The sequence below is a fragment of the Magnolia sinica genome, chromosome 10 (genome assembly GCF_029962835.1).
Source record: "Magnolia sinica isolate HGM2019 chromosome 10, MsV1, whole genome shotgun sequence".
Lineage (NCBI taxonomy): Eukaryota > Viridiplantae > Streptophyta > Magnoliopsida > Magnoliales > Magnoliaceae > Magnolia > Magnolia sinica.
In genome coordinates, this window is record NC_080582.1 from 3,850,407 (window position 1) to 3,864,790 (window position 14,384).

General features: G+C 40.0%; 1 protein-coding gene across 3 annotated transcripts; it reads left to right on the forward strand.

Annotated features, from left to right (window-relative positions):
* Positions 1–1,414: 1,414 nt before the first annotated feature.
* On the forward strand, positions 1,415–12,158 carry LOC131257799 (putative disease resistance protein At1g50180). Of its 3 annotated transcripts, none has more exons than XM_058258703.1 (2): positions 1,415–4,248; positions 10,778–11,085. In XM_058258703.1, exon 1 carries the CDS (start codon positions 1,497–1,499, stop codon positions 4,215–4,217), a length of 2,721 nt encoding a protein of 906 aa, XP_058114686.1. In that variant the 5' UTR covers positions 1,415–1,496; the 3' UTR covers positions 4,218–4,248; positions 10,778–11,085. The 3 variants fall into 3 exon arrangements, with proteins under 3 accessions (XP_058114686.1, XP_058114687.1, XP_058114685.1); XM_058258704.1 differs by lacking the exon at positions 10,778–11,085 and adding an exon at positions 10,212–10,760; XM_058258702.1 differs by lacking the exon at positions 10,778–11,085 and adding an exon at positions 11,895–12,158 and having other exon boundaries at positions 1,416–4,248.
* The last annotated feature ends 2,226 nt before the right edge of the window (positions 12,159–14,384 follow it).

The window sequence follows — 14,384 nt, forward strand, 5'->3', positions numbered from 1 at the left end:
TGGATTGCATGGTGCATAGAACACGTTACTGAGGTCGGTACTGTGTTCACGTATCAAAGGCATGTGGCCATGATATATGTATTGTATCTAGACCTTCCATCCATTTTACTAAAAATATTTTAGAGTATTAGCTCAAACTTCAGGTAGACACAAAGCTCAAGTGAACCACATCAAAGAAAAAAGTAGGAAAACAGTAGGGATTGAACAATTATTATTGAAAACTTCTCGAGGTAATAGGAATTTTGGATCAAGCTCGTTATATATATATATATATATATATATATATATATATATATATATATATATATATATATATATATATATCATTTGTCTTACCATCCACCTTGTACCTTTTCTTTGGGCTACCGCTTAGGTTCCAACCTGTACGCGGGGCTTCGTGCGGTGTATGCGGGCTTAGATATATGTTTGACTAAGGGCCCGTTTGGCCGGGTGGATTGGGAGGGATTGAATGGTATTAGGGTGGATGGCATGGATTTCTAGGTAACGATGATGTTGTCAGTGGATTGTCTGGAGATCCATGGGATTGCCATATCCCTGGATTGCTATATCCAATCTGGTTGGCGCGCCCGGCCAATCCTGGGATTAAACCTTCTCATCCCTTCCAATCCCTCGAACCAAACACGTCCCAGGCAAATTTGAAAGGATTAGGTTGGATTGGATGGGATTTAAAGGTAATGATGGTGTTGTCAGTGGATTGTCTTAAGATCCATGGGATTGGGATCAGATCACCGACTCTGTTTGGCACGCCAGGCCAGTCCCAGGATTTGACTTTCAATCCCTTCCAATACCATCCAAGCCCTTCCAATCCAACCGGCCAAACGGGCCCTAAAGGTTTAATCAGGTGATTCTTGAATCCAATTCTTTGCACGTAGTGAAAGTGCTGAACGGGCTACGCCAGCTAGGTTGGAAGTGGAACTACTAGTTATGCCGGATTATGAGCTTGAATAGAATTCGCTCATATCTTCAGGGAAGGGAACGCCCCAGCAGATGCCTTGGCCCGCCAAGGAAGCGAGACTCGGATCTCTTCCTCTTTTGAAAGGTTAGTTGATCTTCCACCCCGATCCATGGTCTTATCTTCCTTGATAAGGTGGGGCTGGGGGTGATTAGAGAAGTTTAGAGTGGTTTTGGTGTCGGATTTAGTTTGCTTGGAGGTGCTATCTGGCCGGTTCTTTGGTTTTCCTTTTGTGATATGATAGGTTTCCAGGTCCTTTTTCTCCCGCGGATGCCTCACTTTCTGTAATTTCCTTTTCACGTCAATGAAATCGCCTCTATAAAAAATAAATAGTAAATAAATAAAAAGAGAGTACGTTGTTTTTCGAATATGTGGGGGAAGCATCTGAACGTGTGCCATTGAGTGGCCCCGAACCATGACTGGTTTGTCCTCTATGAATAGAGAAATATGCAAGGCGAACTCAAGACAAGGAAAGCTTTGATCTGAATTTCATTCCTGTGAGAGAGAAAAGAGTGACGAAAAAATGGCCATTGTAGAGTTCGTTGTCACGTTCCTTCTCCAAAAACTCAGTGACCAGCTCATTCAAGAAGTCATTTTCATACATGGGGTTCGCGATCAAGTTGAATGGCTCCAGGCAGAATTTAGGCGGATGCAATGCTTCTTGAAGGACGCAGCCGTCAAACAAGAAACAGATGAAAGAGTGAAGAATTGGGTCCGGGACGTGAGAGATGTTGCATATGATGCTGAAGATATCATCGACAACTTCATTTTCAAGATAGAGACCTTGAGGCCGAGAGGATTTGTCGGCCACATTAGCAGGTACGCTTTCTTCTGCAATGAATGGATAGTTCTCTACAAGGTGGGGTCGGATATTGAATCGATAAAAAATAAAATCCGTTCTATCTCCGAAAGTAGGTCAACTTATGGAATTGAAAATATAGGCCAGGGAGCAGGAACAAGCTCCGCCGGTCCCAGCCTCCAAGAATGGAGGCTCACCTCTCCTCTTTCTCAAGAACCAGATTTTGTTGGTTTTGAGAAAGATTTGGAGATATTGGTGGACAGATTGACAGAAGGCGAGCTGCGTCGTTGTGTTGTTTCTGTAGTTGGAATGGGTGGTCTCGGTAAAACGACGCTTGCCAAGAAAGTTTATAACGGTGCCTGTGTCGAGAAACATTTTCACTCTCGTGCATGGATTTCTATATCCCAAGAGTATGGTTTGAGAGATCTTCTTCAGAACATCATAAATTGTTATACGGTGTTCTCAGAAGAGGAGCTCAAGAAAATGAATGTCTTTCAGTTGAGGCATAAAATTTCAGAGTATTTGCAAAATAAGAGATACCTGATGGTATTAGATGATATATGGACAAACCAAGCGTGGGATGATCTTAAGGATGCTTTCCCTGATATGAATAATGGAAGTAGGATCATGCTCACCACCCGTAAAAAAGACGTAGCTTTACATGCAGATGTGCGAAGTGTACCGTATGAATTACGCTTTTTGGAAGCAGGTGAGAGCTGGGAATTGTTCTGTAGGAAAACATTTTCAAGACAAGATATTGTCTGTCGTCGTGATTTGGAGGAGTTGGGAAGAGAGATTGTGAAAAAATGTCATGGTCTACCTCTTGCCATCGTAGTCATTGGAGGGCTCTTATCAAGAAAAGAACCATGGGAATGGGAGCACGTGCTCAAGAGCATTAGCTGGCAATTTATTCATGGGGAAGTCGAAATCTTCAAGATATTATCTTTCAGCTATAAAGATCTGCCTTATCACTTGAAACCATGTTTTCTCTACTCAGGCATTTTTCCAGAAGACTATGAATTCAGTGCTAAGAAACTGATTCGATTGTGGGCGGCGGAAGGGTTCCTACAACAGAGAGGGGATGAAACAGTAGAGGAGGTAGGAGAAGATTGTCTAAAAGAGTTGATTCAACGAAGTATGATTCAACTTGCTAAGAGAAGTTCAAGTGGGGGTATTAAAAGCTGCTGTATTCATGATCTTTTGCGGGATCTTTCGATATCAGAAGCAAAGCAAGATATGTTTCTTCAAGTTCATGGTGAGAATGTGAATGCTCTATCCACATCTACAGCCCGTCGACTTGCAACTCACCATAATGCCTTAAGTGAGTACACTTCCTTGAAATCATCCACTCCACGCCTTCGATCTGTGTTGATCCACACCCAAATCGATGAAAGGCTCGAAAGGAAACAAGAGAAGTTTCTTTACAAAGGCTTTAAATTGCTGAGGGTGTTAGATCTTCACAATGTAGCAATCAAAAAGCTACCGAGTGAGATAGGTGCATTGATCCACTTGAGGTACCTTGGGTTTACCAGCACTTGGTTAGAAAGGCTCCCATCATCGATAGGAAATCTTCGCAATTTACAAGCACTGATTCTAACATCTTTTCATAATATCAAAGTACCCAGCACAATAGAGAAAATGCAACAGTTAAGACATTTCCATGTGAAGAGCGCAGGTGATGAGGCTTTTAATGTAAGTTGGGGTGTGATAGAAGGGTATCCGCGACTCGATCAGATTAGCAACCTTCACACTCTAACGAATGTGAAGGCTGGAAAATGGATGGGCGATTGCTTGGAAAAGCTTGCAAATCTCAGAAAATTAGGAATACGTTTAGATTTGGAAGGAGAGTATGTTAGAGTATTTTTTGAATCCGTTGTGAAATTGAAGTTCCTGCAGTCCTTATTTGTGACAGGATCGAAATTCCCATCGTTGGTGCCTTTCCAAAGTCTTCTCAAGTTAATTAAATTGCGGCTGCATGGAGAATTAGAGAAGCTTCCTGAATATTCTGAATTCCCAGAAAACCTCACCAAGCTCACCATGAGAGACTCCCATTTAAAGCAAGACCCACTGGTGACGTTGGAGAAGCTGGAAAACCTTCGCATTCTCAAATTGCTGGAATATTCGTATGTCGGAATGGAAATGGCTTGTGCTACACAAGGATTTCCTCGACTTGAATACTTACATCTTGAACGGTTATATCAATTGAAGGAGTGGAGAGTGGAGGAAGGATCGATGCCAAGTCTTTTACATTTACGGATCGATTGCTGCCAGGAATTGAAGATGCTTCCGGAAGGACTGCAATATGTGACCACCCTCAAGAAATTGGAGTTGTGGGACATGCCCAATGACTTCATTGAACGGCTTCGTGGAGAAGACGGAGGAGAGGATTCTTATAAGATTCAGCACATACCCTCCATCGACATATGCTCGAGGGCAACATTCTAAGCACTTGAATTTTCTCTCGTGAGCTACATTGGTGAGATTTCCTTCCCCTCTTCATTTTTATTTACCTGTTAATCGATGCTTGAAGTTAGTATACTCATATGATTTTTTTAACTTGGACAAAATATAGACTCATTGAATTTTAAATTCAAGTTATATTCTTTGTTGGAAGACCAAACCAAAACGGTGCAATCTCAAAGACAGTAAATGCTGAAAGAAGATTCCAGCAACTGGCGTTCTCCTCCATGAAACCATTCAGTTCCTCCATGCGACTGTTCGGTTCAGATGCAAGCTATTTAATATTTTATTTTGGTTTTTGTTACTGTAGTAAGTAGTATGCCCCTGTAGTGTATTTTAAATGGGCATTTGTGTCTTTTCACATTGATGAGAAAAGTCTATAATAGGGAGCTCCTGTAGTCGTTTGAAACCAACTCAGGCAGCTTGTAAGCAATAAAAAATAAATAAATTCTAGCAGAGTTCCTCTTCTCTTCTTACGAGTCCAGTGAGTTTAAATCTTAAGCTTTGTAAAGCCAAGAGAAGTTCTGGCCAGTACAGCCATCAAACTGATATCAGAGCCAAGTTCAGTCGTCGCTGTCTTAGTCCACAACGCAAGCTTGTCCTGCCTTTGACGCACACGTGCAACGACGCCACAGATCTCATCACTCTCAGCAAACTGCTCTCCGATCAGGGCCATCAACGTTTCGAGCCACATAGTATCAAGGCCTGCCTTTCTGCTACTCGTGACAGTCCACTTGACCCGTTCACACATACAGGATCTTCCATTTCTTTTCAAGGAACAAGCATTGTCCGGTCTATTTGTCTCTAGAACCTGCTTCAGTTTGTATCCAAGCCAACGGAAAATAGAAAAAGGCTGTTCTTTAATATATATATATATATATATATATATATATATATATATATATATATGGTTAAAAAATCAGGTTTCAGCAGTGTGTTTTTCACCAAAAAAAAAAAAAACTGTTTTGAAAACATCAGATTGCAGAGTTCCTGGCGGGAGTTGTCAGCAGTTTTCAGTAAAAAATCAGATTGCATCAGGTTTTTCAGTCAAGAAAAAATTCTGACTGCAGAGCCAAAGTTTTTTTTTGCTGCTTGAAGCTGCCCCCAAATTTTTCCCAGCGAAAAAAATCTGTTCAAAAAATCAAATTCCAGCAGTTTTTCAGCCGGAAAAAAATCAGATTTTAGCAGTTTGTTTTTCAGCCAAATCTGTTTTTTTTTTTAAACAAATCTGTTAAAAAAAAAAAAAAAAAATCAGTTTTCAAAAGTTTTTCTAGCTAAGAAAAAAAACTGTTTTCTATTTCATCTCTCTTTCCCTTCATTTAAAGAATCAGTCATTCCTCCTTTAAAAAGAGATGGCCAGCACAATCCAGCCACATGTTCCGAAGTTGTCTAAAGACAACTATGAAAGGTGGTGCATTCAAATGAAGGCGTTGTTCGGGTCACAAGAACTATGGGAGATCGTCACCGATGGGTATGTAGAACCCACTATAGAGGAAGAAGCAGCCTTCACCATCGAAGAAAAGACGGCTCTAAAAAATCAAGGAAAAAAGATAACAAGGCTTTATGCCTCCTCTATCAAGGGTTGGATGAATCAACCTTTGAAAAGATTGCCGAAGCAACATCAAGCAAGCAAGCTTGGGATACGCTTGGCACCATCTTCAAGGGTGTTGATCGAGTGAAGCGGATTCGCCTTCAAACACTAAGAGCCAAGTTCGAAGCAACGCACCTGAAGGAAGGTGAAAGTATCTCTAACTACTTCTCACGCCTAATTGTTATTATTAACAATTAAAAAAGAAATGGTGAAAAAGTTGAAAATATACGTGTCATTGAAAAGGCATTGCGATGTCTCATAACCAAGTCTGAGCACGTGGTTGTGGCGATCGAAGAATCAAAGGACCTTGAAAAATTATCCATTGAAGAACTAATGGGATCGTTGCAAGTGCATGAGCAACGAATGCAAAAAAATGCTGGTTCAACGCTTGAACATGCCTTAGTCTAAGTTGACTCTAAAAGAACAAAAGAATGGCCATACACAACGAGGCGGCCATGGCACTAGCAATCGTGCAAGAGGCAAAGGGCGTGGATATCATCCAAGCCATCAATAAAATCAGCAAAAGTTTACCAGTTTCCGTGGAAGAGGAAATGGTAGAAGCTGATTCATACGTGGTCGTGGAAACACAAAGAACGTTTAATGCCACAATTGCAAGAAATTCGGCCATTATGCCTCTGAGTGTTGGAGCAAAGTGGATCAAGATGAACGATCCAACTATGCTGAAGCATCACACCATGAACAAGAAAACTCCACACTCCTCCTCGCATAAGAAAAGGCATGTGAACGACCAGATGTCTGGTATCTCGACACAGGTGCAAGCAACCACATAAGTGGTAACAAAGAACTGTTCGTGGAACTCATAGAAGGAGTTCGTGACGATGTGAGTTTTGGCGACTCATCAAAGGTACCCGTGATAGGCAAAAGAAAAATTTTAATCTATCAGAAGAATGGTGAGCCAAATTACATCTATAACGTGTATTACGTACCAAACATAAAAAATAACATCCTCAGTATCGGCCAACTCCTTGAGAAGGGGTATGTCATACACATGGAGAACCATTCTCTCTCCATAAGAGATGCTCACAGGAGACTTGTGGCTCAAGTCCAAATGGCGAAGAATCGCATGTTTCCGCTTCATATTCACACAAAGGCTGAGAAGTGATTCTATGGACTTGTGAAGAATGATTCATGGAGATGACATCTTCGCCTTGGGCATCTCCATTTCAGTGGCCTGAAAATCTTATCCTCATCAAGCATGATGCATAGCTTGCCGACTATTGAAGCTCCAGACATGTGTGTGAGGCGTGCACACTCAGCAAGCAACAAAGGAACTCCTTTCCAAGTGGAGTGTCTAGAAGAGCAAAGGAACCATTTCAGTTGGTTCACACTGATATTTGTGGACCACTTGAAACACCCTCTCTTGGAGGTAATAAATACTTTATTACCTTCATTGATGATTTCAGCAGAAAACTTTGGACGTATTGCATCAAAGAAAAATTTTTCGCTTTCACTATCTTTAAATTTTTCAAAGCTCGAGTCAAAGTTGAAAGTGGTCACAAAATTAAAGTACTCAGATTTAACAGAGGTGGAGAGTACACCTCAAATATATTTCGAGATTTTTGCAGAGAACAAGGCATCAAGCAGCAATACACTGCAGCCTACACGCCACAACAGAATGACATTGCGGAACGGAAGAACTACACCATCCTCAACATGACGAGGACCATGCTGAAGGAGAAAGGCCTGCTAAAGAGCTTATGGGCAGAGGCAGTTGCATGTACTGCCTACCTGCTCAATCAGTGTCCAACCAAGAGCGTTAGAAACATGACACCACAGGAGGCATGGAGTTGCTACAAACCGAGCGTGCCGCACCTAAGGATCTTTGGGTGTGTCGCCTATGCTCAAGTTCCAGAAGCAAGAAGAAGGAAGCTTAATGATCATGACAAAAAATGTATCTTTATCAACTACAGTGAAGGATCTAAAGCCTATAAGCTCTACAATCCACTAACCAAAAAAGTAGTGGTGAGTAGAGATTTGGTTTTTAGTGAGGAAGAAGCTTGAAAATGGAACAATGAAGAATCGACTAAAGATATTCTAGTCAAAATAAAAGAACATGAAAAAAGGCATGACCGTCAAGAGCAAACGCCTGCAACACCTTCTTCGGCCACATCATCAGTACATAGAAGTCCAGGAGTACATTCCATCACTCCTGAAAGCACTCCATCAAGTCAAAATTCGGCCAGCTCGTCCTCACCCATGGCACCTATAAAAATGAAAAGCTTAAGTGACATCTATGAGCAAACTGAAGAGGTCAATCTTTTCTGTCTATATGCAGATCATGAGCCTCTGACGTTTCAGGAAGCCATAAAAGAAGAATGTTGGAGAATCGCCATGAAAGAAGAAATTCATGCCATTAAGAAAAATGACACATGGGAGCTGACTACGCTTCCTAATAGCCAGAAAACTATTGGCGTCAAATGGGTATACAAAATCAAGCGAAATGTTGATGGTGAGATTGATCGCTACAAAGCAAGGCTCGTAGCAAAGGGCTACAAATAGAAGTATGAGGTGGACTATGAAGAAGACTTCACTTCTGTTGCTCGCCTTGACACTGTGAGGATGATTATCTCCCTTGCAGCCCATCACAGTTGGATGATCTACCAACTGGATGTGAAATCTACATTCATAATTGAAATTCTGGAAAAAGAGGTCTATGTTGACCAGCCTGAAGGCTTTGTTATGCAAGGGGAGGAACACAAGGTGTATTGACTGAAGAAAGCCCTTTATAGGTTGAAGCAAGCTCCAAGTGCTTGGAATGCACGCATTGACAACTATCTTCAAGAGAACAGCTTCACTCAATGTCCATATGAGCATGCAGTTTACATCAAGAAGAATACTCATGGCGATATACTTATAGCATACCTGTATGTTGATGATTTGTTATTTACAGGAAACAGTCGACCGATGTTTGATGAATTCAAGAAGGCCATGTTTAAGGAGTTCGAGATGACTGATGGAGGTCTCATGTCTTTTTTCTTGGGCATTGAAGTGAAACAACAACATGGTGGCATCTATATATCTCAGAAGAAGTATGCTAAGAATTACTTGAAAAGTTCAAGATGGTTAATTGCAATGCCGTAAACACGCCTGTAGCAACGGGCTTAAAACTGACAAAGGACGGAGAAGGAAGAAGCGTTGACTCAACTATGTTCAAGAGTCTGATTGGAAGCCTAAGATACCTCACAATCACATGGCCGGATATTGTCTATAGTGTTGGGCTTCTAAGTAGGTACATGGAAGCACCAAAAGAATCACATTGGTTAGCCGCAAAAAGAATCCTCAGGTACATCAAAGGAACAATGGAATTCAGTCTTTTTTATCCATATAATGATGAAGCAATGCTATATGGATACTCAGACAGTGATTGGGGAGGTGACCAAGATGAAAGAAAAAGTACCACTGGCTATGTATTCTATCTCGAAACGACTGCTTTCACATGGAATTCGAAGAAGCAGAGTATGGTCACTCTATCCACATGTGAAGCAGAGTACATAGCAGTATCGTCCACTGCTTGTGAAGGAATTTGGTTGAGAAACCTACTAAATGAGCTGAAGCATCCGCAGGAAGGATCCACAATTATATATGTGGATAACAAGTCGGCAATCGAACTAGCCAAAAATTCGGTGCAGCATAGAAGAAGCAAACATATTGATACCCGATATCATTTTCTAAGAGATCACGTAAAGCAGAAAACGATAAAATTAGAGTATTGTCATACTACGGAAACAGGTGACGGATATTTTCACAAAGGCATTACCGACAGATGCATTCAAACAACTAAGAACGATGCTCAGAATGAAGCCGGTTTTGGTTTGAAGGGGAATGTTGGAAGACCAAACCAAAACGGTGCAATCTCAAAGACAGTAAATGCTGAAAGAAGATTCCAGCAACTGGCGTTCTCCTCCATGAAACCGTTCAATTCCTCCATGCGACTGTTCAGTTCTGATGCAAGCTATTTAATATTTTATTTTGGTTTTTGTTACTGTAGTAAATACTATGCCCCTGTAGTGTATTTTAAATGGGCATTTGTGTCTTTTCACATTGCTGGGAAAAGTCTATAAAAGGGAGCTCTTGTAGTCGTTTGAAACTAACTCAGTCAGCTTGTAAGCAATAAAAAAAAATTATAGCAAAGTTCCTCTTCTCTTCTCACGAGTCCAGTGAGTTTCAATCTTAAGCTTTGTAAAGTCAAGAGAAGTTCTGGCTAGTACAGCCATCATTCTTCAAGTAATTTATTCTTTTAAACACTCTAAATTCTTTCTATGAAAATCTACTGCTAGACTCTATTCCTTCTAAAGTTTGTATATATGAATTGTAAGGAAGACAATAATTTGTAGTTTGGTAAAGTATTCAATTATTTTTTTATACAGAAATTTGCACACTAATCGTTTGAAGAAATGCTTCAATCAAGGCCCTTTTAGGAATAAACCGTGCTAGAGGTCCTCCTCCAGTTTAACACGCATATGTCATCATATGGTAGGAAGAAATCACTGTATCAGTCATCTAGTTTACCTGACTCTTCTTTGGTGGACATTTGTATAAATTCACATTGATTTGACAACTTTATTTGTTAGATCGATGACTATTCCTTGTTTAATGTGGACTGTGGGCCATTTTTTGTTTGAAGGCCATTGATCATATGATCAGCATCATGTTTTCAGTTTGACTTTCAAACAGCGCTGTTCGTTCACAATAAGCTTGCTAAGACGATTATTTGGATGAATCAAATGTCTGAGGATGAATTAGCAAACTGTCATCCATGAATAAGCCAAGCAAAGAACCTCAATGACTCCACTAGCAGAAAATGTTCTTTTCTAGAATGGTGCATGAGGATGCATCAGCAAGTGGATTTTTTTCTAGGGGCTTTTGCAAATACCTACCATAGATTGCCTCTTCACATGAATGGCCTCAATATTTCTCCATTGCGTTTGTTTAGTGTATCGCAGATAAAACACTCAGGGATGGCTTTCACAGTACACATGCCGACCGGGTAAATGTTTTGAGCATATCAGCAGTATATAAAGGGCAACCTCCTTGTAAAGATGACCATGTGAAAAGATCACACTTGACAATTAACAAGGGAGGCCGCACATGTATCTTCAGTTTGCACAGCGAGCAATTTTATTTGAACTATCGATAGTTTTTGTGCAAGACCAACTTATGAGTAGACCAGCTTAAATTCAGGCCATCTTCTCATCTAATATGTCATATATGTATGTATTTCATTCGCATAAGATTAGCTCACCTGATTTGCATCCAACCTGATTCTTGGACTTGGGCAGAAGTTGTGGTTGAGGTTTCTAAGCCCACGAGTGTTCGGAGCATTGCCCAACCAAATGTAGCCACATGCACCAATGCAGCGTAAGGATGTGAGATCAAAGCTTTCTATCAAGTGGGTTACACTCTTTTTATTTTTAGAACTTCTGGCTTAAAAGTTAAGTGTTTCACTTCTTTGATGGACCACTGTATACAAACAAATGGATGTCAGAAAGAGCTGTATTAGCCATCCATTTCCTTTATATATTGTGCCCAACTTCAGGAACAAAAGCCTGAATTTGCACATGGCTCATCTAAGGGTAAGCTGGTATCTCACACACATTTTCCATATTGGTATGTGTGACTGCATGTGGATGGTCATGAATCCACACAAGTGTGGGCTTATCCTCTGTTTTATGTTTACTTCATTTGGTTTTTGACTTGTTTGGTCCCATATGATAGTTGAAGCTACAGCATGTATAATGTTCAGTGGCAGTAGTATAGTTTTTATTGTATATAGAGAACTCATTGAGGAGCCAGTGCTTTTGGATTTGTTTGCATTCATTCCATGATCTCAAGTCCATATTCATATCGTGAGCTTGAAACTAGTTCGTGTTAGTTTTTTTTTTTTTTTTTGAAAGTTAACTTGTTTGTGTTAGTAATGTTCCTATAATTTTAAAACTTCTCTATTTGTTATGAATTATGACCTAAATCTAATTGGGAGTTTCAGGACATCCAATCTTCGCCCATCATTTTCCGGGCAATTAATGTATTATTTTCATTACTGTATTTTGTAGGGCATTGATCAACATATTAGGAGCTTCAATCTGTAAGATTTTTTTTAGCTTCTTCCATCTATGGCAAAGCCTATCAAAAAAGTTTGGATCTCTTGCAGTAGGAACTTGTACTTCCTGTTTTGTCCATGATTAGTTTTTAAGGTTAGGTATATACTTCAATTTCTTTTATATATTTTGCAACTAAATTCTAGCATTAAACTTTCAGGTTTTAATCACAAATTTGATTTCCAAACATTTTTTTCACAGCAAAGATCGTGGCGACCTGTACGTGCAAAGGGACTAAACGAAGTGAAGAATAGTACTGGAATGGTGACTACAGGGTGCTGAGATGTTTGGATGATGTTTTCTAATTGTATCTTGAGGATTTATGTATTTTTTGTTACAAATCTTTAATATGGTACCATGTACTACTATTCATTATATGTTTTGTACTTCAATTCGCACAAACGGTCACTTAATATTTGATTTATTCACTGTATGCCATGTTTTCCTGTAATATGTTAGTTGAAAATTGAAATAGAATGCAATTTTTGTACAATGTAGGCTTAGGAGGCTTCCACAATTTTTCTTTTTTTTCGTCATTTTTCTCTGCATTACAGAATGTCTATATTGAGTTTGGATTTTGATTTTGCACAATTGGGCTCGATACATATGGTTGATATGATGGCAAATGTTCCTAGCCATTGTTTCTATGGCCTTCTCTTCTTCAAATGTAGAATGTTATCTCATTTCTTTCCTAATCAATCACCTATCAGCTGGAAACTAATTAAAGGATTAGGAATTACACATCTCGAAAACTATATGATCTATCGGTGTGTTCTATGGAGCATCCAAAGTGAGCCAATACATGCTCCATTGTGAAAATTGAAGAACCAGCTTACACCATTGAAACTCAGAGCATTGTATGCTACCACTTTGTTATTGGGGTACTGTATATGATGCTTAATCAAAAGAAATGGAGCTTTTATGATGCTTAATCAAAAGACATGGAGCTTCCTTGCCACCCGCTGATCCTGTGAAGAATGTATGGACCCAAAACAACATTTCATTGAGTCATTTAATCAAACAATCGGTGAGCAGCGTCAATATCAAAATAACTAAGTTATCGAACCATTTCGATCCGAGTCGATTTGAGTTGAGGTTCGATTTGATTTGAGTCGAGTCGAGCTCAAGCAAGCTCAAACTCGACTCAAATTTTTTCGAGCTTAAAAAGCAAATGAACTCGATCTTAATCCAACTTTGAGTCGAGGCAAGTCGAGCTTTTCCGAGTCGAGTTAAGTGAGCTGACTGAGCTAATTCAACTCTTGTATGGCTCTACACACACGTAGCCGAATAGCACTTGTAAGGACCGCGGAATTCCGCGAAAGGCTTTTGCAGGAAGTTCCTGTGTTGGAAACCTAGGTGAGCCCCACCATAATATTTGTGAGAAACCACCCCGTCCATCCATTTTTTAAGATCATTTTATGACATGCAGCCAAAATATAAGCCAGATCCAATACTCAAGTAGGCGGAAAATGTGAGGATTGAACCTTCTCGGTTGAAATATTCATGGGGCTACGGAAGTTTTGAATCAGGCTAATATTTATGTTTTCAATTCATCTAGTAAGAATGACATTATGAACAGTATAGATGGCATGTAAACATTATTGTAAACCTCGAGGAGGTTTCAACTGTAAGAATTTCCCTACTCACCTTTTACTTCAGTGAGGCCCATTTGAGTCTTGAAAACTGTTTATTTTTTGTTTCAAATCTTAAAATGATCTCACAAAATGTTGAATGGATGAGGTAGATTTCTCTAAAACATTACGGTAGGCTTTTGCAAGAAATCCACATCCGTCAGGAACGAACATGGACTGGGTACCAACCACTGACCTGCGACATAGATTTAGGTGGCCAATCTCCGTCCTGGACGCCCTTTAGGTACCTAGATACTGACTGGTAACTACACTGTACCTAACAAGAAATGGACGGCCACCATGATGCATGGGTTTTATTATTTTGCCCAATTATATCAGGGTGCAAATTAAAAATTAGGCAGATCAAAGGGTCAAGTAAACCACCATAATAAGCAACGTTGACAAAGACAGGCTCGAGTAGGCCACCATAACAAGCAACGTTGACAAAGACAGCCGCTGCTCAAACCTTCCTAACCTGTCTTGATGGTAAAATCTCATCGAATAAGTTATCTTTATTTGGACTGCGGATGCAGTAAACTGCAATTGGGACTGCCCATTTCCGTGTTTTTCAGATGGATAGTACATATCATCAGCCACATCAACTGCCAAGTAACAAGGGGAAACGGATAGGCTAGTCCCCCTTCCACTAGCCAAGTGGCTGGTGGTCGGTACTCTGTGGACTCCACCATGATGTATGTGTTTCATCCATTCCATTCATCCATTTTTACAGATCATTTTAGAGCTTGATCCCAAAACCGATAGGAATATAAATCACAGTGGATGACACCACAGGAAAACAATAGTGATTGGATAT

Coding starts and splice junctions, on each gene's coding strand:
- LOC131257799 (XM_058258703.1), top strand. CDS start 1,497: ATGGCCATTGTAGAGTTCGTTGTCACGTTCCTTCTCCAAAAACTCAGT.